We start from the raw sequence: 22,135 nt of genomic DNA on the forward strand, positions 1-22,135 counted from the left end.
GGCGCCCGGCGGCCGGGTGGGGAAGCGGGGCTAGTTGCAAGAGGCGGCTCCCAGGTTCTTCTAGGGACGCCTTCGTCGGAGGGAAGTGGGTGTGAACTTGGCCGCCCGGGGACCCCGGTGGCTGGGGTCCGGGGTGAGGGTACAGGGGAGCAGCCTGTAGCCCCGCACATCGGGGAGGGGGCTGAGAACGTGAGTTCGCCTACCCTGACGTGGCCTGGTGACCTGACGTGGGAAGTGGGAGACCGAGGCCGGAGGCCAGTGGGGTGATTGGAAGGAGGTTTAAGGGCCGGGCTGGGGCGGGGTCTCAGGACTGGGCTAGCGATGGGAGCTTTGGGTTGGAGGCTTCGAAGTTCTGGGAGGTGGGGCGGGAGGAACCCGCAGGCATGGCAGCTCAGTCTTGGCTCTTTAAGGCGCGAGCCAAGGATTGTCTCACCATCTGCAGCCAAACCGGCCGCCTTTCTCGCAAGGGGTTTAGAGCCCCTGTTCTCTGCAGTCTTTCGAAGGGAAGGCTCTCCTGACATCTCGGCCCCTGGAGGCATTTAGCGAGTTGAGAGCCTGGGCTCCCACCCTACCTGGGAGGAAACTCAGGGTCCTGAAGGCTGTGCGCTCCCCACCCGCAGGCTGCGACCATGAGGTTAAATCAGAACGTCTCGCTCCTGGGGAAGAAGGTGGTGCTGGTACCCTACACCGCAGAGCATGTGCCCAGGTAACCGTGCCACCTGACATGGGTGCCAGGCGGCTCTCCGAGGTGCAGCCCAAATGTCAGAGGCTCTTTCCTCGGAGGGGAAGCATGGGTGTGAAAAGTGATTACCTGCAGGAAAAAGTGAACAGTGAAGCAGAGGCCTCTGACTTCCCTGGAAGAAGTCACCCATCCCCGCTGTTCCCTTCCGCCCTCTCAGCTTTTGGCTTCTCAGCAAGGAATTAGTTAATGTTCACTAAATGTAAGAAAAAAATTGCCTTCTCACCTGATTGTAAAGTAGCGACATTCCTTTGGTGCCAGTGAATTTTCTGTTCGTGGAGACTTAAGTCAGCTTGTCATAAACTGAGCTGAGGGGGTGGTTTGATGTCTCCTGTTTTGAAAGGCGGGTCTGAGTTGCAGGGTGGGACTCTTTGGGGGGGCAGTTGGCAAAGTCTGGTAGACTGGAATGGTGGTGGTGTAGGGGTGTGGTCTCTACTTGTAGTCTTCTGTTTGGGGTTTCCTTGTGGAGATCTGTCCAGCCTTCTTTGCAGCGGTCAGCTTGCCATATTCTCCCCCTCAGGAATTCAAGGAATGTTTGGCTTTATACCACTCCCCCACACTGACCCCAGAGACAGGATGGGAAACTGGACAGACAGAACTGACCCCTCCTGCTGTTCTCTTGTGGGTCTAGCCTGCCTCTAGGTCTTATGCCTGTGGCCCTCTGCCTTAGGAGCAACTATAACCCTTTTCTTGGGTCTTCTCTGCGCCCTTGAGTTAGCCCTCTGGGGTTCTCCTTCCTACCACCTGTTTCTGCATCTCACAGTGTCAGACCCAGTGCCCCTGAATCAGTCCTGCCTGCTGAAGGCCGTCCCTGTCCCTGCAGGTACCACGAGTGGATGAAATCAGAGGAGCTGCAGCGTTTGACAGCCTCCGAGCCTCTGACCCTGGAGCAGGAGTATGCGATGCAGCGCAGCTGGCGGGAAGATGCGGACAGTGAGGAGCGCGACCCTGGGGTGGTAGTGGGAGGGCTGACTCCAGAGGCAGCCTCCAGGGTCCCTCCCATTCTTCCCCAGCTGTAGCCCTTCATGGCATAGAAACCCGTGAAAAGCCTGAAAGGTGCTTGCAACCCTCACACTCTGATGCCCACTGAAGCTGGTCCCTGTGGCGGACACTTTTGTCCTCTCCCCCACTCCCTGGGCCTGGCTTGGAAGGATTTAAAGGAAGTATTTTGGGCTGCGGTTGTAATTGAGGCCCTGCCCCTCACATCCTTAGCTGCAAGCCCAGTGTGGTTACTGCTCTTCTTTGAGCCCCCTGCAGTCTGAAAATACACTTGCTGCTTGGAGAAGGCCATCATTTCCTGCAAGAGGCAGATTTAGGGCTTTTTAATCAGCCGCAGGAAGCTCTGGCCCCCCTTCTCCTGTCAGACTCAGGGACGCTGCTAGTTCTCTGGCTTGGGTAGGAAAACTGGCCTCACTGGGCGTGTAGATGATAACCCTGCGGCCTCCCTCCTTAGAGTGTACCTTCATTGTGCTGGACGCAGCGAAGTGGCAGGCCCAGCCAGGCACCACCGAAGAGAGCTGCATGGTGGGGGATGTGAACCTCTTCCTCACAGATCTAGGGGACCCCTCCTTGGGGGAGATTGAGGTCATGATTGCAGGTTCGTTTCCTCCCTTCTGGGCCTTGGATCTGCTGAACCTTAAGGCAGCCGAGGCTGCATAGGGACCTCCAGGGGCTCAATGGGAGGCTCTGGCATTGGGGAGCCCAGCACCTGGCTGGGGCAGACTGCCACTTGGTACCCTGTTAGCCTGCGGGTCACTCTGTTCATGTCTCATGCGTAGGTGTGAACTCCACCTTTGGATTTAGGGTCTTCGAACTTCACGCTGCCCTATTTTGGGGGTGGTCTGGGGGATCCTCTAAAATAGTTGATCTTCCCTGGAGCATCTTCCCAGGCTGTGGCAGGAGCCCCTCCAGTTTCTGTGTCCTTCTTGGTCCTTAGCCTTCTCCTAAGAGGCTGTGCGACTCCTCATAAGGCAGCACGTTGAGGTTAAAGGGTCAGCTTTTGGGGTCAGGTTGCTGGGCGTCTCCACACCGAGACCTTGGGCTAGTCATTTCCCTTCTGTGTGCCTCTGTCCCTCATCTGCAGAATGCTAATAATATTTACGGATTTAGTAGAATTGTGAGGATTAAATGAGATCGTATGTGTTGTGCCTGGCACATGATGTCCATGATTGTGGTTTTCTCCTAGAGCCCAGCTGCAGGGGCAAGGGCTTTGGCACCGAGGCGGCGCTCATGATGATGTCCTATGGTAAGGAAGTCAGAGCAGACAGTGTGGGGAGAGCTGGCCAGGGCCCAGGCGAGGGTAGCGCATGTTGGGAGTGAGCCTTCTTCAGGTCTGAGGGTGCAGGCGGGGCAGTGGGGAAGACGGGAGACAGGTGCCTGCACTGCACACTGGGACGGGGCGGGGGGCGGGGAGGCGGCGGAGGGTGTTGGAGGGACCTTCCTCCTGCAGCTTGTCCCTTTCTGATCTCTGGGAGGAGTGACCAAGCTAGGTCTGACCAAGTTTGAGGCTAAAATTGGGCAAGGAAATGAACCGAGCATCCGGATGTTCCAGAAACTTCACTTTGAGCAGGTAAGGATGAGGCTGGCCGGAGGTGAAGCCTGGGTGTGGGTGTTGGGGCCCGCTGGTGCTAGAACCTGTGCCTGTAGCTTAGCCAGCCCTGATCTGTCTGGCTGTCCTAGGTGGCCATGAGCAGCGTCTTCCAGGAGGTGACACTCAGACTGACGATGAGTGAGCCGGAGCGGCAGTGGCTTCTGGAGCAGACCAGCCACGTGGAAGAGAAGCCCTACCGAGATGGGTCCTAGGAGCCCGGCTGAGAGCCCTGCACCAGGAAGTGAACGGACCGGGCCGACCCTCTCCAGGCTGGGGATCTCCTTTCAGGGCCCTTCACACGCGGGGCAGTACTTGCCTTGGCCTCCCCCTGGCTGGCAGTGGGGCTGAGCCACTCCAGGGAGCCCCTCCTCCCGGCCAAACCTGGACTTAGACTCTGAGAACCTGGGGTGGACGGCATGAATACACAGGAAGAGGCCGGGTAGAGGCAGAGCTGGAGATGACAACGGGGGGTGAGGGTGGCCTGGTGAACAGGCCGGACTTCCCTTTTCCTGGAAAGCCAGCGGTGCCACTCTGGGGCTGAGGCCCTGGCCTGAGTAAAGTGCACTGCACGGCCAGCTTTCCGTTCCTCACTGCCCGTAGTCTGTGTGGAGGTGAGCTTCCAGGAGGCCTCCTGCAGCTTCTGTCCCCTCCAGCATGGGAGCGACAGGGCAACTCAGTCCTCTGTTATCCTATGGAAGCAGGCTGGCTGGGTGTGGCCCTGAGAGGTTAGGAAACGAATGAGGTGGCCCTGTTGGACAGGAGGCTTGGACAATGGGCGAGAATCCTTGCTCCCCCTTTCTTTTATTTGGAGCCAGTTTTGAGTAAATTAGTTTTGGATCCAGCTCCTCGTGGCTGGACAGCACCCCTCTGCTGAGTTTGAGGCCTCCTGTGTTCTGCCCTCCACCTCCGGGAGCTGCTGCACCTGTCAAGGCCACAAGGGGGCGCCAGAGGTACCGGTTCGGGATGGCATGGCTGCCTGACAACCTGTGCTTAACAGAGCTGGGCCAGGTCTGGCCACCTCAGAGCAGGGAGGACACCCATTGACTTCTAACTGCTCCGGCCCTCCCTGTCATGATCTGCAGTGGCGTCAAGGAAAGCCAGTCAGGTTTCAAAACAGTCGTGGAAGAGACTCCGGAGGGTACCTGGGCATTTTCAAGGGTAAGAAACAGCCCAGGCGAGTTCGGGCGGCTTTAGATTCTGTAAAAATAGAACTAAAACACGCCTGAAACCAAGATAGAAACTCCACTTGCTGGGGCCCCCTTTATACCAGCCTCCAGCCCCACATCACTCGTTCCCTGTGAGCCACCTGTGGTCTCGCTTAACCAGTCAAAGATCCCTAGGGTTCCCCACCCAGCAGGTGACCTGGGGGGGCAGTCCTCGGGCCTGCCCACCTGTGGGGTCTCCATCGGGTCAAAGCCTAGAGGCGAGGGTGGGTTGGGGGCAGGCCAGGCCAGCTGAGCAGGGCCTGGGGCGATGGGTGTGAAAGGATTTTGGCCCTAAACCCAAACAAGAGGCCAAGATGGCCAGAGTGACTAGCTCTTCTCTCCACAGGCCCAGCAGGTGACCTGGGGGGGGGGGCAGTCCTCGGGCCTGCCCACCTGTGGGGTCTCCATCGGGTCAAAGCCTAGAGGCGAGGGTGGGTTGGGGGCAGGCCAGGCCAGCTGAGCAGGGCCTGGGGCGATGGGTGTGAAAGGATTTTGGCCCTAAACCCAAACAAGAGGCCAAGATGGCCAGAGTGACTAGCTCTTCTCTCCACAGGCCCCCTCCCTGGCTCACGGTCTCCCTGTTCTCCTCAGTCCCAGGAGCCTGGCTTCGGAGGTTTCCTGGTTGGGCGGAGAGTTGCCTGGGGCCAACTCGCTTCCTTCTCTCTGAGCACCTGCCCTGGAAGCTCCTGGCCCGGCAGCCTCAGCTCTCAGGCCACCTGGCAGGCCTCCAGGACGTGGCTGCCAGAGCCAGAGACGTAAAGGACTGGGTCTCCTGTGGAGGAACAGGGCACTTCGCCCTTGGCAAGTCCGCGCACCCACCTGCCACATGGCATATCCTGGGGCCCGGGGAGGCCGTTTGTTTTCGCCTAGGCCTGGGAACTGCCCTCCAACCCGGGCCAGGGCCAGATAAGAGCGTATTTGGCGCCAGCTCAGGCCACTCCTGGGAATCCTGCACCCCATGGGCTGAGGGCGGGAAGATGAAAGGCAAGCTTTCACTTTCCCAGTCAGGCCCCAGCGGGTTCACGCCCCAAAGCTCCTGGACTCAGGAAGGCTCGGCGTCCTCAGCATGTGCTCTGGGCCCCTAGTTCCTGGGGCGAACATGCCTATGCAAGTTGACCACCAGGGGAAGCGCCTGGAACTGGTGGGTGGGGCCAGCGGACAGTTACAGACAGGCCCAGGGCCCTCCCCTCCCAGCCAGAGGCCACCCTGGGAACACAGGTTTGCCACCTCTTGAGGCCGGGAGGACAGAGCTCTAAAGGAAGACAGAGGCCGAGGCGGTTTGGAGAAACCAGTTGAATTTCTGGTGGAGTTTCCTTACAATGGTGGTGCCTGGTTCAGGGCTGGCCAGGGAGGGGCCAAACCCTCCCCCACCTGCCAGGGTTTCTGTGGTGGGAGTAGAAACAAGAAAGTCTAAGGCTGAGGCCGCTGCTATGTCTTGCATGCAGCAACCTGGAAAATCATGTTAATCAGGAGACAAAAATCCCTCTACTCTGAACTCAAAAAAAAAAAAAATCCAATGAACAAAAATAAGATACTCAACCCACAGCGCTTGAAATGCTGTGGCTGCTGCAATCCCGGTCCTTGATCAATCAACAGTTCTCTAGAAGAATCACATTTGCCAAGAGGGGGCTGCTGGTGCTGATTTGTTTGCCATTCAGGGGTCAGTGGGGAGGAGGGGGGGTTGGGTGGGGTACGGGCCCAGCCCTTCCAGCTTGCTGGGTGGTGCGAGGAGGCGCTCAGAGATTGCTGAAGAGTTCGTTTTTCTTGCTCCAGTCCATCTGCGGGGCCCGTTTGTTGCTGCGCTTCTGGTGGGCCCTCTCTTTGGCCACGGCCAGGGAGATGTTGAAGTCTGGGATGGGGTCGGAGGAGGAGGTAGATGAGGGTGCTGCGGAGTCCTGCTTCTTGGGGCTGTCTTGGGAGTTCAGCTGAAAGAAGAGGGGGAGGCAGAGCGGGAGTCAGTGCCGGGCGAGGCGTCCTGGTCCTCAGCCTCGGAGGTGGCTCCTTGGGGCAGTGCCCAGGGAAGCCAGGTCACAAGAACAGAACGTGGCTCAGCATGTGACCCCGAGGCAGGCTGGTGTGCCAGGCACGAGTGTGGCCTGAGAACGGGGTGCCACTAACCCAGTGCCGCCCTTGCCCACCCGCTGGCCTACCTCCTCGCTGGTATCGCTAGAGGCGGACCGTGCCAGGGCTGGCCTGGGGTTCTCGGAGGCCACCTCAGACAGGGCTTCATAACTGTTCTCCTGGCAGAGAGAGGACAGGTATGGGTTGGCGGGGAGTGGGTTGGGGAAGTCCTGAGCAGGAAAGGGAGATTCCAGGGAAGACAGGTGCCTCGTCTGAGAATCTCCACTTGGGCCCTTGCCATCTACCCGAGCCCACGGCCTGAGCCTGCCCGCGGCCCTCAGGGGACTTCCATTGTTACATTCCTCCCAGGACCAGAGGGGAGGACCCTCCGGGGATTAGCTGAACTGCCCATTCCCAGTCCTCCCAGTGAGGCCTTCAGGACGGCCTTGCCTTTGGGCCAGTGACCAAGGAGAGGTTCCTGGGGCGTGGGGACACTGGAGGCCGACTTGGCGTGGGAAACCCCTGTGATGCTCCCTGAATCTCCTGTTGCCATCTAATTACTTGGACTTGACCCAGGAATCTTAAAACTAACCCCAAAGCAGCTAAAAAGGGCTTAGGAGTGAGGAGTAAGGTGCATGAGATTCTGCACCCCAAATGGAGTGACAGGTGGTCCAGGGACACCCCCTGCTGTGTCCCCCAGCAGGAGGCCCTGGGGCAGGGGAGACTGAGCAGACCCTGCAGAGAGCCTCGCTCCGTGGTCAGTCTACCCCAGAGTGAAGGCCTTGGTCAGGCCTTCAGCTTGGCGCTCAGCCCCTGCCTGGGTTCCTGGGGCCGGGCTGGCACCGGGCCCTGCCATCTCAGCTCCGGCCTCCACTGCCTTCCCTTCCCTTCTGCCTGGAAGAAGGAGGGGCGGGGGCTTTGTTCTTCCAACCCAGCCTGGAAGTAGCCGGGCAGCAGGCGGCCAGACACTGCTGCTCTGTTCTTGGGGGGAAGAATGGCCTCTTCTGTGTGGGGGACTTGGAGGCAGGGCTTGTTACCAGGATGGCGGGGTGCAGAGGGGCGCGCCAGGCCTCTCCTTGGTCCCAGGCAGGGGTCGAGGGCACACCGGTAGGTATATAGTGTGGACTCGGGAGGGAGTAGCTCGGAAATGAGTTCCCACCGGGGCCAGCTGGCTGTCCTCCCAACCACACCCCCTTCCACCCTCCTCCCGCAGCCCCCAGACTAGGAGCCAGAGAAGCAGTTAGGGGTTCACCTTTACCTTCTGGATCTCCCCATTGGTAAAGGGCTCAGGCAAGGGACCTAGTGAAGGGAAAAAGCAGAGGTGAGTCCAGAAGCTCTGGGCACGCGGGCGGGTGGAGCGTGGAGGCGGGAGAGGTGTGGGGCTGGGAGAGAGCTCGTTCCCTAGTCAGTCTCTTGGCTGCACCCCACTGTAAGTGCGGCTGCCACTCTGATGGCCCGGCACACACACTGTGCGTGAGTGTAACAAGTTTCAGAGAACAACCTGCTCTTACCGCACCCCATCTTCCCTCGAGGCCTCACAAAGCTCATGGACGGTTTCTACTCGCTTTCCTGAGAAAGAATGTGCTGGTCGCTGCCTATAACCCAATCGCACGAGCCCCTGATGGAGCATCAGCTGCTTGAGCCAAGCCTTGTCCCGGATGGGGCTGAGAGGGCGGGCCGCCCATCTGAGAATCACCAGGGAAACTGGTTAGGAGCACAGATTCCTGGGCCCCGGCACCGGAGCCTCTGGTCCAGTGGGGCTGAAGCAGCCCAGGAATCCGAATGTTCCAAAGGCTTCCTAGGAGACGGAACTAGAACCACACCCAGCTGCCCCTGCCTCAGCCTACTGGCCAGCGTGGAGAGAGGACAGGAGGGCTCAGGGCAGTGTCCCAGCCAATGGGAACAGGGAGGTGGCCGGAGGGGTCAGAGGGAGCAGATGCTGCCTGGGGTCACCCTCACTGGGCTCGTCTGGCCAGAGGCCCCACGTGGCTGCAAGGGGAGCTGCTCCATCTCTGGGGACTAGTCAGCCTGGGCGGATTCCTTCTGAACTTAGCTTAACATTGTGTATATCCCCTACCCCCACCCTGGACCCCAGTCTGGGCAGCCAGGCATACCTGCCTCTCACCTCTCCTTCCTCCCAACACCCTCGGCCTTCCCACAGTGGCTGGCAGGGGACTGTTAGGACATGGGGACGCTCACTCCTACTGCCCCCAGGCTGAGTGGGTAGGTGACACCATTCTGGAGAGACCAGGAGAGACACTGGGGAGACCTCTCCCAGTGCAGGTCCTCTGGGCAGGGGCTGCAGTCACCCTGTTCTCAGGGCCCCTCCCACCCAGCCAGACAGAGAGGGAGGGCGGTGCGGGCTGGTGACCTGGCGCTGAGGGGAGAAGGTGCTGGAGGAGGCCGGGAAGGAATCTGAGGAGCTGGGAGGAACCCAGACCTCTGCTGTGTCTCCTTCATGCCATGTCCCCAAGAGCCAGGCTGGGGCTTCTCTGGGCCTCAGTTTCCCCTCACTGAGACAGGGGGAGGTGGCATCCCACCTCCCATGCAGAGTCTGCTAGGGATTTCCAACTAACCCCTGACTCCAGCACCCCTAGCACCCTAGATTGAGCTAGATAGGATGGGGCCTCCCCAGTCGGCCCCTCCAGCCAGGGATCTAAGCCTATGTCATGTTCTTCATGTGGAACCCCCCCTTACAAACAGAACCCTGACACCTTCAGGGAGGGGCCGCCCATTGCAAAGACCAAAGAGGTTCTATCCCTGACCTGCCCCCAGCCATCTTCCCAGGGAGAAAATGCAGACCAGGGAGCAGAGCGCTGCTTAACTCCTCCCTGCCCCGCGTAGCAGCCCTGCCCCCACTTAGCTTGGGCTCTGGCAAGGGGCCGTGCCAGGCTTGGCAGGGTGACCGTGGGGGGTGGGGAAGACAGGGGCCCAGGGACCAAGGGGGGACCCACTGCTCTCTCCAGCCAGCAAGCCTGGGTTTCCAAGACAACCTGAGAGAAGGGAGGGGGAGGCACTGGGCCCCTGTCACTGGACTCTGATCTGACCAGGCGGCAGCCCCAGAGTTAACCCTTTCCTGGCATAGCCCTGCCCTGAGAACGTGGTGGGGGTGAGGGGCTGGGTTTCCTTTAGTGCTGCTCTGGCCCAGGGACAGCAGCTCCGTCCCACCTCACCATCCCTGTGCCCGCTTACCTGTCACATGCCATCCTCAGACACCCAAGGCCCATCCCTGCTTCCTGCTGATACTAGCTCGCCCCCCTCCCTCCCCACCCACACCCCTTGGCCTCCCCGGAAGGAGAGGGAGGGAGCATCGCAGCAGGAAGCTGTCACCCTCACCTGGGACCCAGCCACGTCCAGAACTCTGGCCAACATCCCTGACTTGGGGGCCTCCAGCCACCCCGCCCAGCTCACCATGCAGGTGCTCGTGAGACGGGATCACTTTGCATTTCTTGAAGAACTCATCGGTCTCCTTGTCCACCACCAGCAGCTTGGTCTCCTCGCCGCCAGCCTTGATGGCAGACACCACATCCCCGTGCTGCTTGCCCTCCATGCAGACGCCGTTCACCTGTGGGCGGGGCATGGTTACCAGCACAGGTCTCAGTTCTGGGGGCGTCAGGCGAGGAGGCACAAGTGGTCCTCTTCGTCCTCAGCCAGTTGGCAATCCAGGGACTCGGAGCCCCCCTTGCCCAGAGTCCTGAACGAGGCAAGGGGTCCTCCCACTTGATAGTCAGATGGGAGGCAGGACACATGGGAAAAGCCAAGGAAAATATCCGGGGGAGACCAAGCAAACAGCTGGGAAGACGACGGGCAAGGCCTGGGGCCTGGGTGGGCCCCAGCTCCCCTCAGTGGACCTGCCTCGGCCTCCCGCCCTGGCCCTGGCTTGCTCAGTGTAAAATGAGAACCTCTAAGGTTCGGAGACTGAGATTCTGGGACCTGCCCAAGGCCTTGGTTTGCGTTTCCTCGGCAGCCCCAGAGTTAACCCTTTCCTGGCATAGCCCTGCCCTGAGAACGTGGTGGGGGTGAGGGGCTGGGTTTCCTTTAGTGCAGCTCCGTCCCACCTCACCATCCCTGTGCCCGCTTACCTGTCACATGCCATCCTCAGACACCCAAGGCCCATTCCTGCTTCCTGCTGATACTAGCTCGCCCCCCTCCCTCCCCACCCACACCCCTTGGCCTCCCCGGAAGGAGAGGGAGGGAGCATCGCAGCAGGAAGCTGTCACCCTCACCTGGGACCCAGCCACGTCCAGAACTCTGGCCAACATCCCTGACTTGGGGGCCTCCAGCCACCCCGCCCAGCTCACCATGCAGGTGCTCGTGAGACGGGATCACTTTGCATTTCTTGAAGAACTCATCGGTCTCCTTGTCCACCACCAGCAGCTTGGTCTCCTCGCCGCCAGCCTTGATGGCAGACACCACATCCCCGTGCTGCTTGCCCTCCATGCAGACGCCGTTCACCTGTGGGCGGGGCATGGTTACCAGCACAGGTCTCAGTTCTGGGGGCGTCAGGCGAGGAGGCACAAGTGGTCCTCTTCGTCCTCAGCCAGTTGGCAATCCAGGGACTCGGAGCCCCCCTTGCCCAGAGTCCTGAACGAGGCAAGGGGTCCTCCCACTTGATAGTCAGATGGGAGGCAGGACACATGGGAAAAGCCAAGGAAAATATCCGGGGGAGACCAAGCAAACAGCTGGGAAGACGACGGGCAAGGCCTGGGGCCTGGGTGGGCCCCAGCTCCCCTCAGTGGACCTGCCTCGGCCTCCCGCCCTGGCCCTGGCTTGCTCAGTGTAAAATGAGAACCTCTAAGGTTCGGAGACTGAGATTCTGGGACCTGCCCAAGGCCTTGGTTTGCGTTTCCTCTCCGCCCAACAGCCTCACTTGGGAGAGGACTTCACCCTCGCACTCCATCCCTGCACCTGGCATGGAGGACGCAGGAAGCTCTGGGGGTGGCCCCGGATGTCGACCTGGATCGATGGGTGAATCATGAACTGCCAAGTGTGTCTGCTCAGTGAAGAGGCTCCCAGGGGAGGCAGGGAGGATATCAGTCCTTTGCCTACCCACCATCTTTCCGTCTTTCCTTCCCTCCTGCCCGCCCACCATCCCTCCCGCCGGCATCTACGCATCAGGAGCTAACCAAGGAGCTGCTGGTGTGATGGCTGCCCCAGGAGCTGTCTGTCTCTGGGGGGAGGTCGCCAGGTTGGAGGAGCCTGGGGAGAAGGCGAGAGGCATTACCTCCACGATACGGTCCTGAGCCCGGAGCCCCGAGGCCTCGGCGGGCGAGTCTGGGTCCACGGACCGGATGAACTGGCCTGGCTTGGTCTTGTCGCTGTGCAGGTTGAAGCCGTAGCCGTTGGGACCCCTCTTCATGGCGCAGAGCCGAGGCCGAAGCTCACGCTGTGGGGACAAAGCAGAGTCCGTGTCGTTCCAGTGTCCTGGGCCCCACTCTCCCCGCCTGTGCCCGGCGCCAGCTCCCACCAGGAAGATCTGATAACAGGCAGATCTGCTGAGATCCCACTGCACCGGGGAGAACGCTGGCCGGGGCCCCAACACTGCGTGGAGACCCCGTGTTGCAGCAAAATGCCTGGGTGACCCTGGGCAACAAGGCTCCTCTCCAAGCCTCAGTTTCCTGTTCTGCAAATGAGAAGTGGGGACAGAGTAGCTCAAGTCCCTCCCCTTTTGACATTCTATGGTTAATCACTTTGATTGATACCTTGTCCCTCCTACCAACGGCTCAGCTGGCCCTCCTGGGGGGTGACAGGTGGGTACCTGACATGGGATGGGGAACCCTGACCTCTGTATAAGATGTGAGAACCATTTCAGTGCAAGAGATCTGCCTGTGCCTTCACAGGTGGCCCTGGCCAGGCCACGGCCGCAGCCACAAGGGGTTCCTTCAGCCCAGCCCTTCTATTCAGGGCCCCCTCCCTATCCAGGCTCCTGTCTGCAGAGGGAGGCAGGCCCGGTGTTTACTGAAAGCTGGGCGGCATGTTTACAGTAAAGCCGTTCCTCACGCAGGCTCCTGTCTCTCCCCCGCCAAGCCAAGTGGCCCAGCCAAAGGGAGCCGAGTGGCCAATGACCACAGACCAGGGGGATGCACAGTCGGGGGTCCTGGACAGGACAAGAACCCCACCGGTGGAGCCAAGACCGGTCTAGCAGAGAAGAGCAGAAGCTCAGAGATCCTGCTGGTCCCCAATGAGCACAGACACCCAGCTGGGACCATCCCGCCATCCTCGGGCCGCCTTAGGCAGCTGAGCTCGCGGCTGCAGCCCAGAAGGCGTGTACATGATGCAGGGAATCGGGTGTGGGTGGGTAGGACACTGCAGCCTGAGCACCAGGGCTGACTTGGGGTCCCTCTCCCCCTACTCGCAGGCCTGGGGCAGGGCACAGCAGCCAGCCTATGAGCTCTGGGTCGCCCCTGGACACCAGGCCACGAGCAATGGCTGAAGTCAAGGCCCTGGCCCAGGTTCCAGCTGCCCCACTGTGTGAGCTGGGGCAGCGATTTCCTTCTCAGAGCCCCAGTTTCCTGAGGCTCTTAACATACAAGGGGACACCCCACAAGCGTACAGTCCCTGAGCGGAGTAGACTTTCCCACTGTTGTGAACGCTCACGAGCAGTCAAATGAAAGTGAGAAGTGAGATACTGGGGCTTGGGGGTGGGTCCAGGTTGCTCTGAAACCCCAGTCGCAGCTGGGAGTGGAGGTGAGGAGGGTTCACAGGCCACCTGTCCCAGCCCAGGAGGCAGCGCCATCAGCTGGAGGCTCCGTCCCCACCCCTCACTCTCAGGGTGACTGTGCCTCCGGTTAAGTGCTGGGGCGGATCTTTCTGTGCTTCAGGATGTTGGTGGGGGGTGTGGACAGGCCAAGACAGGAAGGAGGGCTGACAGTTGGGCCTGCGGGTACCCTAATCTGGGCTAGAGGCCCAGGCCCCCCTTTCTCTGAGTTCTCATCCCTTCCCATTCCTCGTGGCAGGGCCCCACCAGCATGCCCAGCTGATGCCTGCTTATCCGGCCAGCACAGCCCTCTGGGATCTGGGATCTGGTTCCGGGTGTAAGACAAACTCTTCTCCCCTCAAGCTAATCCCTCCGCAAAGCTGTGGGCCGCCCTCCCCCAGGCGAGGTAAGCAGAACAGGTCTGACCAGCTGCCGCCACCTGGGCAGGCTCAGCTTTCGGCCCAGCCAGGCTCAGCTCCACCAGGGCCCTGAGAACGTGGGGAGGGAGGGGGCAGCTCCCATGTCTCTGCCTCTCCCCACCTGCCCTCACTCCAAAGAGCCTTCCCAGAACAACCTGGCCCAGGCTGGTCACCCGCAGCTTCAAGATGGGGAAACTGAGACTCGAGATGCCATGCCCACTGCCTGACGTCACACACGGCTTTACAGGGGAGGAGCCCGAACCCCAAGCCTGTCTCTGACTTGGAGCCCGTGTTCTTCCCACCATCTCTGGGCTGGCACCTGAAGACCCAAGTTCAGATTGGGAGGTGCGCACCCCCACTCCGCCCCCACCCCGGAGCTGGGGCCTCAGCAGGGTCACAAGCACTGGAGTCCTCTCCCCAAGGTGCCTGCAGCCTCTGCGGGGAGGGGCCTGGGAGCTGATGAAACCACAGCCTTCCTTCCGGGTGCGCGAAAGGTTCTTGCAGCCAGAGCTAAGCCTGAGCTTGGGATAGGCGATGACAGGGACAGTGAGCAGCCTGAGCTGGGCCTGGGCGGGGAAGGGGGCAGCGTGGGTGCTCTCCAGGTTGGCACTGCTGCCCGGGGCCCTGTGTCTGGGGCTCCCCTTACTGAGCCTTGCCTGATGACCTGTCCTTAAAGCTGGAGGCCGCACTGAGCCACGAGGATGGAAGAAATAAGGGACCCAGCCACAGGGCTCAGGGACCTGCTCACTGCCCTCTGGGCAGGCGGACAGGAAACCCCTTCTGAAGTGTTGGACACCCACAGAGCCCCATCCCGAACCCTCCTTCCCAGGGCCAGCTGCAGGCTTGCATTCCTCCCGGAGACCAACTTGTTCCCCCCTCCCCCCACCCCCTCCAGGAGGTGTCAGCGCCAGCTGCTGAGTCAGCCCAGCCCATCCTGGGTGGAGGCTGGTGCTGACAGGAGTCCCTGGGGGCAGCCTCCCTGGGGGTCGTGGGGCTGGCCCAGTCCTGAGAAGAGAAGATGGGAGGGGCCAGCTGCCCGGCGTGGGTCCTGGGTTAGAGCTGGGCAGGGCCTGGGGAGAGGGGGAAATGGCAAGTCCAAGCCATCCCCGGCCTGCGGTGTGGCCCCAGGGGTTCAGGGGGAGCCTTGTGCTGGTGCTTGAGGGGCCCAGAGCCGGGCTGGGGGTCACTACAAGGGGAACATGGTCTCAGGGTGTTCAGAGCCTCAGGGAGCACAGCTCAGCAGTAAAAATCAGGATCTGCTCAGTGAGGAGACTGGCAGAGATCCGCAAGCGAGAGGAAGGAGCGTGAGGCAATGGTGGCCAGTGGGCAGTGCAAACGGGCTGGGGCGGCTTGAGTCTGAGTCACTTCCAGAAAACGCGAGACCCACTTTCTGGAAAAGACCCTGCCAGGAGACCTGCCTCCAGACTCATGGCGCCACCAGGTTCTCGGCTGCTCCAAATTCTGTCCCAGGCCTGCCCTCCTCTCTCCCAGGGAGCCCAGCCCCACCCCAAGTGGCCGCCCAGTCACCTCCACCCCCGCAGCCCAGGGAGCGGATGGCGGGCACGGAATTCAATAGGCACCACAAGCAGCCACCTGGAAAGCCGGGGAAAGTCGATACCCTAATCCCAGTGACTGTCTCTGGGGATCAGGCCCAGGGGAGGATGGCTGGGGGGCCAACGCCCCGCTGGGCCTGGCCCCTCCCTGGCCGGTGCCATGGTGAAGAGCCCATATAGAACAGCCAGGCAGCTTCCTGCAAGGGGCGGGCTGCAGGAGGGGAGACTACCAGGTGGCTAGGGGAACAATAGAGGTGACCCTCACCTCCCAGGGCTGCCCATCCCCCCATCCCCGCCCCAGCCCCACCCAGCCCCAGGCTCCTGTTTATGCACCTAAGAATGGTGCCCAGCTGCCTCCCACAGAGAAATGAGCCCCAGCCAACAGGGCAGGGGAAGGGCCTGGCTGTTCTGGTGGGTAGGCAGAGGGTGTGCTGGGCTAAGGAACCCTGGCTGCTCAGGGAGCAGCTCAGTGCTCTTCAAGGAAGCCAGGTTGGAGAGCTGGCCCTGCCTGGGGTGACGCGTGACGGGGAACATGCGGGCATTGTCCTTGGGGCAGGCTGGGAAGTGACCAGGACCCAGACTACTGGCCAGTGTCCACAGGTCTAGGCTCATGGATCCTCTCCTCACCCCGGGGGAGGTAGAGGCTTGGCTGCCACTGCCTCATGCCCTGAAGTGGCTCCACTTCATCCCACAGGACCTCCCGTCTAAGGAATGTTAGACACCTCCATTCGCAAAAAGCGAGCTGCTTCTAGCCCTTGACCCTGAACTTCCTGCTGTTTTTCCGTGGAGAGGCACTTTTCTGGAGCCCAGCAGGGTGGGGTCCAGGAGGGAGACATAAGCTTAAGTGGCGGCCACTTCTCCAACAGCCCCCAGTAGGGGCCCTGAGCCAGACCCCCCTCCGGCTCCTTCCTCCCAGTGCTGCCCAGCGACCCATCTGAGGGAGAGGCTGGCTCAGGTCTCCCCAGGGCTGGGCAAGGCTGGGATGGAGCAGGCTGGTACATGGGCTGCTGCCTGGCTGGCCACCTTCCAGGCTGGCCACCCCATGCCCGCGGCCCAGCAGGCACTCCACTTCAGCACCCCTGATCCCTCCCCCTCCTCCCTGAGAGAAGCTGCTGGATTTAACTCCTGTGGGCTGTCTCACAAGGTTACTTGTAAGAACCTTCGGGAGCTTGTGAAACTGGAGCTCTACTGAAATACTGTTTACTGAGCACTTACTATGCGCCTATTACGGCACTAGGACTTTATGTGTATTTTCTTGTTAAAACTCAATTATAACCCTGCAAGGAAGGTATTATTGCCCTCATTTCACAGATGAAGAAACTCAGGTTCAGAGAGAGCAGGCTCCAAACTCAGATCCAGACCAGCATTATCCAATAGGAATATAACGCCAGTCATCTAGGCGTTAAAGAAGAAAACATTCCACAGGCCCGATATGGCATCACTCATGCTAATAACCCACGACACCACACCTCGACTCACTACCTGGTCTAACTGCAGATTCAACCTCTCCAAGAAATATAATCTTAATCAATCAGTCTGGAATTTTCTGGACAAACACCAGTAAGGTAATCCGTCCCCTGGGCCCTCTCCCCATAGAAAGAAGAGGCAATCTGCAGGATTAGAACCCTTCCCAAAACTAAGATGTCAGGCCCCAAATCACCCTTTCTTTTCCTTTGCCAATAGTTCCTTGGCCGCATCCTCTTCCGATAAAATCCTTCCATTTTGTACAGCCCCTCAGTGAGCCGTCCAGTTGCTATTGGGATGCTGCCCAACTCACGAGTCGTTTTACTAGTTGAATTTATTGAGGTTACATTGGTTAATAAAATTATATCAGTTTCAGGTGTATATTTGTATAATAAGTCACCTGTATACAATTGTATTGTATTCACGACACCATAAATCACCAAATAGAGCCAATTTGATCTTCAAATTTACTTGGTTGAATTTTGTTTTTTAGCATAGGGAATTTTAACTCACGAGTCGTTTTATTAGTTGAATTTATTGGGGTTACATTGGTTAATAAAATTATATCAGTTTCAGGTGTATATTTGTATAATAAGTCACCTGTATACAATTGTATTGTATTCACGACACCATAAATCACCAAATAGAGCCAATTTGATCTTCAAATTTACTTGGTTGAATTTTGTTTTTTAGCATAGGGAATTTAAAAAGTTTCTATTGGCTACATTAAAAAGTAAAAAGAAACAAGAGAAACGAGTTGTAATATCTTATTTAACACAACACATCCAAAATATTATCATTTCAACAGGCAATCCATTTAAAAGATTACCCATGGGCTATTTTACATCTTGTTATCTGTACTAGGTCTTTAAAATCTGGCATTTACGCTTACAGCACCTCTCAGTGTGGACTAGCACATTTCATGTACTAGGAGCCACACGTAGCCAGTGGCTGTGGCAATGGCCTGCTTAGATCCTCACCCATTTGGCTGTCAGCCCCAAACACTTCCAGATCCCCACCCATGACCTTATAACACGGCACAAGAAGAGATGGGAGCTCAATTGCACAGCAGATAGCAGCACCTTGAACCTGGACCTCAGGGAATCGGTAGCATTTGTCTTTTTCTAGGGCAGGAACCTAAGCATTGCCTAGGGGTCTAAGGAAGGCCAAGGCCAATAGTCAAGATCAGCCTCCAGGGAAGCCCTTTGTACTTCAGGACAGCCCAGAGATAGCGAGGGTGGATTCTAAGGACCCGAGGGTGAAGGTAGTGGCTTAGTCACCAGACTCCCCACCCAGCCCATCTCAGGAGAAGGGATGGAAGGGTCCAAGGAGCCTGCCCTTTCTGGGCGGAGGTGTTCCATCAGGTGCTTGAAGGACACTGTGGGGACAGGAGCACCTGGGAGTCCTGGCCCAGAGGGCTCAGCTACCTGGACCCTTGCAGGGAGATGGTCCAAGCAGCCTGAATCTGTACCACTGTGATGGGCAGACCAGCTGGAGAGTCAGGCCCCCAAGCACAATCCAAATGTGTGGCCAAATGGGTATGCAGGTAGACACTGGAGTCAGAGCAAGCTGGGTTCCAAGACACACCCCTCAAAGTAAGAGCCAGGGGCTATCCTAGGGGAGAAAGAGACCCCCAAAACATGGCCTAGAAGGAGGACCCAACACACAAAAAGGTCACACACCCTGTCCATTTCACATCCAAACATCCTGCAGCTCAAACCCTGTTCCGTCCCCCCAGAAATGGGGAAGAGGTTGCTAGGCTGCCAGATACTTGTGCCCGCCCACCCACCTTGTTAGCTGGGGTGCCTGCACCATCTTTGCCCCTGGGGTCAGGGTCAGGTCTGGTGGAAACCACCCCAAGCAGGGCACTGACACAGCCATACCCCACCACTGAACCCTCTCAGCAACCCTGGGTGCTGGCGTCCCATCTCAGAGACGTAGACGCTGAGGCTCACAGGGAACAATGGACAATGAGGGGCCCAGAGCCAGCGGGCTGGCAGGACTGACCCCAAAGCCCAGGCTTTCCGGTTTTCTAATTTTAAAATGGAAGCTGCTAGAAGGCAAGAAAAAGGAGTGGGTAGATTCTTCTGGAATTTCGATCTCTGGGCGTGTTTGAGGCTTTGAGGCGTAAACAGGCCCAGGTGTATTGGAATGGGATGACTTAGGACAAAGGTCGCCGGTGGCTGTTATGCATTTATTCACTAATTCAAAAAATTTGATTGAGCCGCTCCCTACTCTGTGCGAGGCACAATGCCGGGGACATAAACACAAATAAGGGCAGGTGTTGCCCTGGGGACTCGCCACACCGTGATAGGGATCATAAACAGAGAATTCAAATCCTGCACGTTTGTCCAGAGCAATAGCAGAGGAAGGACAGGGAGTGGGAGAGGCTCCTGGGGAAGCATGTGGCCTTGGAGAGTGTGCCTCGTGGAGAAGGGGCTGAAGGGGACCAGGTGTGAAGGCTCAAAGGCCAAGCCAGCATGATGTGCTAGCGGGGAGTTTGGACCCTTGGTGTGGTTGGGTGGACACAGCAGGGAGGTGGGGAGAGAAGGCTGCCAGGTTTTGACAGGCTGTGGAATGTGATTATCCAATAAGAGCGACACCCTTAGTTGAGCACATACTTCGTGCCAGGTGTGGCTGCAGCTGCACTTGCCTAACGAGGGAGGCTGATCCAGGGCTAGTTGCCCCATAGATGGGGCAACAATTGCTGTGGAATATTTATTAATTCACATACCAACAACCAACGTTTACCACCCACTTGGTGCCAGGCATTGAGCTTAACAGACACCCTTGAGTAATCCCGACAACCCTTCGAGGCTGCTGCTGTCGCCCCCAACTTACACAAGAGGAAATGGAGGCTTAGGGAGGCTACGAGGTGGCCCCGCCTGTACAGTGGCGCTGGCTTAGGCCTGCCCGTTCGCGCTGTGAGTCCCTGTGCCAGGCGCCAAGCTCCAGGGGGTTAGGTCCCATCCCTGTGGGTGGAGGCGGGGAAAGCCACCCACAAAGGGGGGCAGAGCTGGAGGCACACCTCCACCTCCTTCCACACAGCGCGACAGGCCCCTCACCCTCTGCCCTTTCATTCCCGCCCCAGGCTGGTCTTCCCCATCAGATGTCCCCTGCCGCCCAGGCCCCTTTCCAAGTAACAGCTTTTCCACGTGTGAGGATAATGGAGAGGCCGAAACAGCCCCATGGAGAGGCCTTTTAGGAAAAATAATTTACGATGTTTATTAACATTTTTGCGGTGACAGAGCGGGTCACCTTCAAGTCCACCACAGATTTCATGGGAATTTCCCACTGGAGGGACTTAAGATAATTTACGATGTTTATTAACATTTTTGCAGTGACAGAGCGGGTCACCTTCAAGTCCACCATGCCAGATTTCATGGGAATTTCCCACTGGAGGGACTTAAGAGTGCTGACTGGCTGTGCCCAAGGCTACAGGCAGTGGCTACACAGCGCTCGGATTCCAATGCCTGGGCCTAAAGGAGCTCAATTCAGCATCCCACAGGGGTGTGAGTACTTCCGTTATTTGTAGAATTCTAGAGGACAGGTGTCACTGTAATGCAAGGCCCCCATTTTACAGATGGGAGAACCAAGGCTCAGGGAAGTTCTGATTTGCTTGTTGACCTGAAACCCCAAGAGGCCTGGTGACGGTGTCCCCAGGACCGGGGGCTGGCTCTCCTCCCTAACACGGTACACACAAACCGCCCGGGGGACTGGGGTTCTGTGCTCACCCAGAGAGCAGGAAGCCAAGCGCTGCTGCCTTTCAGATGGCACGGGGGAGGAGGGGAGGCATGTGCTAGGTCCTCCCCCCAGGCCCTCCCACACGCAGCAGCAAAACCAAAAGGGTAGTGGGAGGAGCTTGACCTGATGCAACTTCGGGTGTGGGGGATGAGGGGTGGCGGGTTACTTGTGGGAGTGCCAAAGTCCAGAAAATAATGGAATGGCAAATCGATGCACTCAGCAAAATGGATTTCTGCCTGGGACCAGAGGTCATGGGCTCCAACTCCCTGGTGTTGACCCCTGGCTGGGGTGCTCTGGCCCCTGCCCCACCCTTGCCAGTGCCTGCTCGGTAATGGCAGGAAGTGGGAGCCTGGTGGCCCTGGCATTCCTGGCACTCCACTCCGCTGGACAGGGCTCTGAGTGACCTCACTTCCGTTACTTCCACTGAATCAGTTGGTCCTCTCTGGCTCCACCTTCTACCTTTAGGCTGAACTGTGCCCTTTCTCTGACCAGGGGAGGCTCCTGCTGGCGCCAGGAACACCTGAGCCACATGCTGCCACCAGGTGGAGAGCCACCAAATGGGCCCACGCCCTGCTCCCCGCCAGTCAGCACCCCGAAGGCCTTCCCTTCAGACTCTGGGGACAGAGCCTGAGCACAACTCCAGTGTTGCCACTGCTCATCCTGCAGCTGACCCAGTCTGGGATCGTTTTGGGAAACTCTAAACACGGGTAAAAAGCAACCAGACTTCCTGCTGTCCAGGACTGGAGTGAGGCGGATGCCTGGGCAGGACCCCCTACCCGAAGCTGCTGGCTGGCCCCTGCACGGCCCTGGGCCACCGACCACTCCCTCTCCTCCCTCCCCAGCCATCCTTCTCCTCCAAGATCCTCCCTCCCGCGCTCAGATACCAGCTAGCGCTTACTCCTCACATTCCTGAGAATCATAAATCCTAGGAGGCAGAGCCGCCAGAGACCTCTGCACCTCCTCCCCGAACTCCACCCCACAGCGCCCACGGTTGGTGGGGCTTCCTCTCTTTTCTTAGAAGTCACACCGGACTGCAAGAGGAGGATGAAGTCCAGCCGCTGAAGTTAATGATACACATACCAGGGCTGGAGGGGAGGCGCGGAGACAGCCCTGCCTGCCACCCCTTCCCCCTCCTCCCAGCGCCCGGGCTCCGCGGGTCCCACTTGCTTCATCCCAGCTCCAGTTACCACCCACTGGGGCCACGGAAGAAGCTGGCACCTCTGGGCAGGCTGGGAATCGGGTGGCTGAAAAGCCGGCCCCGGGATGGGCGGGATTAGAGGTTTCCCCAAACACGGAGCAGCCACCACCAACAGAGCAGAGGAAAGAGGGGACTGGGCCGCCCGCCCCCCTCCCTCTCACTTCTAAAGGCCAAAGAACAAGTGGCAAGAAAAGCTCAGAGTCCCAGCCCAGCGCGGGGAAGGGGTGGGGGTCGTGGGAAGCCGCCCCAAGCCTGCAACCGCCCGAGCGCCCGGTAGGCGGGCGGAAGCAGTTTCCCCCTCGAGGATCGAGTTTCCAAAAAGACCAGGCTGGGCGCGGGGCTGGGCGTCCGGGCGCCTGGGTCTCTCCCTGATCCCCCTCCCCTCGCCCCGTTCCAGACTCGCCGCCCGGCCCGGGCCCCTACTTACCCGCTCGGGGTGGCTCTTCTCGGACTCGCGGGGTTCCG

At 59.1% G+C, this 22,135-nt stretch overlaps 2 protein-coding genes across 8 annotated transcripts; one reads left to right on the forward strand and one right to left on the reverse strand.

Moving 5' to 3' along the window:
- Positions 1 to 6: 6 nt before the first annotated feature.
- Positions 7 to 6,046, forward strand: NAT9 (N-acetyltransferase 9 (GCN5-related, putative)). 5 transcript variants are annotated; one of them, XR_001360214.1, is made up of 7 exons: positions 7 to 706; positions 1,563 to 1,672; positions 2,193 to 2,336; positions 2,925 to 2,984; positions 3,214 to 3,308; positions 3,419 to 4,487; positions 5,088 to 6,046. XR_001360214.1 is itself a non-coding variant. In XM_014531798.1 (7 exons), coding segments are annotated over exons 2-7 (534 nt in total). In that variant the 5' UTR covers positions 7 to 706; positions 818 to 939; the 3' UTR covers positions 3,542 to 4,197. The 5 variants fall into 5 exon arrangements, 4 of the variants coding, with proteins under 4 accessions (XP_014387284.1, XP_014387281.1, XP_014387282.1 ...); XM_014531798.1 differs by lacking the exon at positions 5,088 to 6,046 and adding an exon at positions 818 to 941 and having other exon boundaries at positions 3,419 to 4,197; XM_014531795.1 differs by lacking the exon at positions 5,088 to 6,046 and having other exon boundaries at positions 7 to 254; positions 621 to 706; positions 3,419 to 4,197.
- SLC9A3R1 (solute carrier family 9, subfamily A (NHE3, cation proton antiporter 3), member 3 regulator 1) lies at positions 5,813 to 22,129 on the reverse strand. 3 transcript variants are annotated; one of them, XM_005884358.2, is made up of 6 exons: positions 22,098 to 22,129; positions 11,820 to 11,981; positions 10,897 to 11,050; positions 7,854 to 7,894; positions 6,685 to 6,774; positions 5,813 to 6,459 (listed from the first exon to the last, which is right to left on the reverse strand). In XM_005884358.2, the coding sequence occupies exons 2-6, from the start codon at positions 11,952 to 11,954 to the stop codon at positions 6,271 to 6,273; spliced, it is 609 nt and encodes a 202-aa protein (XP_005884420.2). In that variant the 5' UTR covers positions 11,955 to 11,981; positions 22,098 to 22,129; the 3' UTR covers positions 5,813 to 6,270. The 3 variants fall into 3 exon arrangements, with proteins under 3 accessions (XP_005884420.2, XP_014387279.1, XP_014387280.1); XM_014531793.1 differs by lacking the exons at positions 10,897 to 11,050; positions 11,820 to 11,981; positions 22,098 to 22,129 and adding an exon at positions 10,007 to 10,509 and having other exon boundaries at positions 7,848 to 7,894; XM_014531794.1 differs by lacking the exons at positions 10,897 to 11,050; positions 11,820 to 11,981; positions 22,098 to 22,129 and adding an exon at positions 10,007 to 10,496.
- Between the last annotated feature and the right edge of the window lie 6 nt (positions 22,130 to 22,135).

Source organism: Myotis brandtii, unplaced genomic scaffold, assembly GCF_000412655.1.
Source record: "Myotis brandtii unplaced genomic scaffold, ASM41265v1 scaffold825, whole genome shotgun sequence".
In the NCBI taxonomy this organism is placed as follows: domain Eukaryota; kingdom Metazoa; phylum Chordata; class Mammalia; order Chiroptera; family Vespertilionidae; genus Myotis; species Myotis brandtii.

Bases quoted from the DNA above. Each gene is read 5' to 3' on its own strand.
- NAT9 (XM_014531795.1), top strand. From the start codon at position 630: ATGAGGTTAAATCAGAACGTCTCGCTCCTGGGGAAGAAGGTGGTGCTG. The intron at 2,337-2,924 runs GTTCGTTTCCTC...GTTTTCTCCTAG, and splicing joins GATTGAGGTCATGATTGCAG to AGCCCAGCTGCAGGGGCAAG. The intron at 3,309-3,418 runs GTAAGGATGAGG...TGGCTGTCCTAG, and splicing joins AGAAACTTCACTTTGAGCAG to GTGGCCATGAGCAGCGTCTT.
- SLC9A3R1 (XM_005884358.2), bottom strand. From the start codon at position 11,954: ATGAAGAGGGGTCCCAACGGCTACGGCTTCAACCTGCACAGCGACAAG. The intron at 11,051-11,819 runs GTAATGCCTCTC...CCCCGCCCACAG, and splicing joins CTCAGGACCGTATCGTGGAG to GTGAACGGCGTCTGCATGGA. The intron at 6,775-7,853 runs GTAAAGGTGAAC...TCTCTCTGCCAG, and splicing joins CCAATGGGGAGATCCAGAAG to GAGAACAGTTATGAAGCCCT.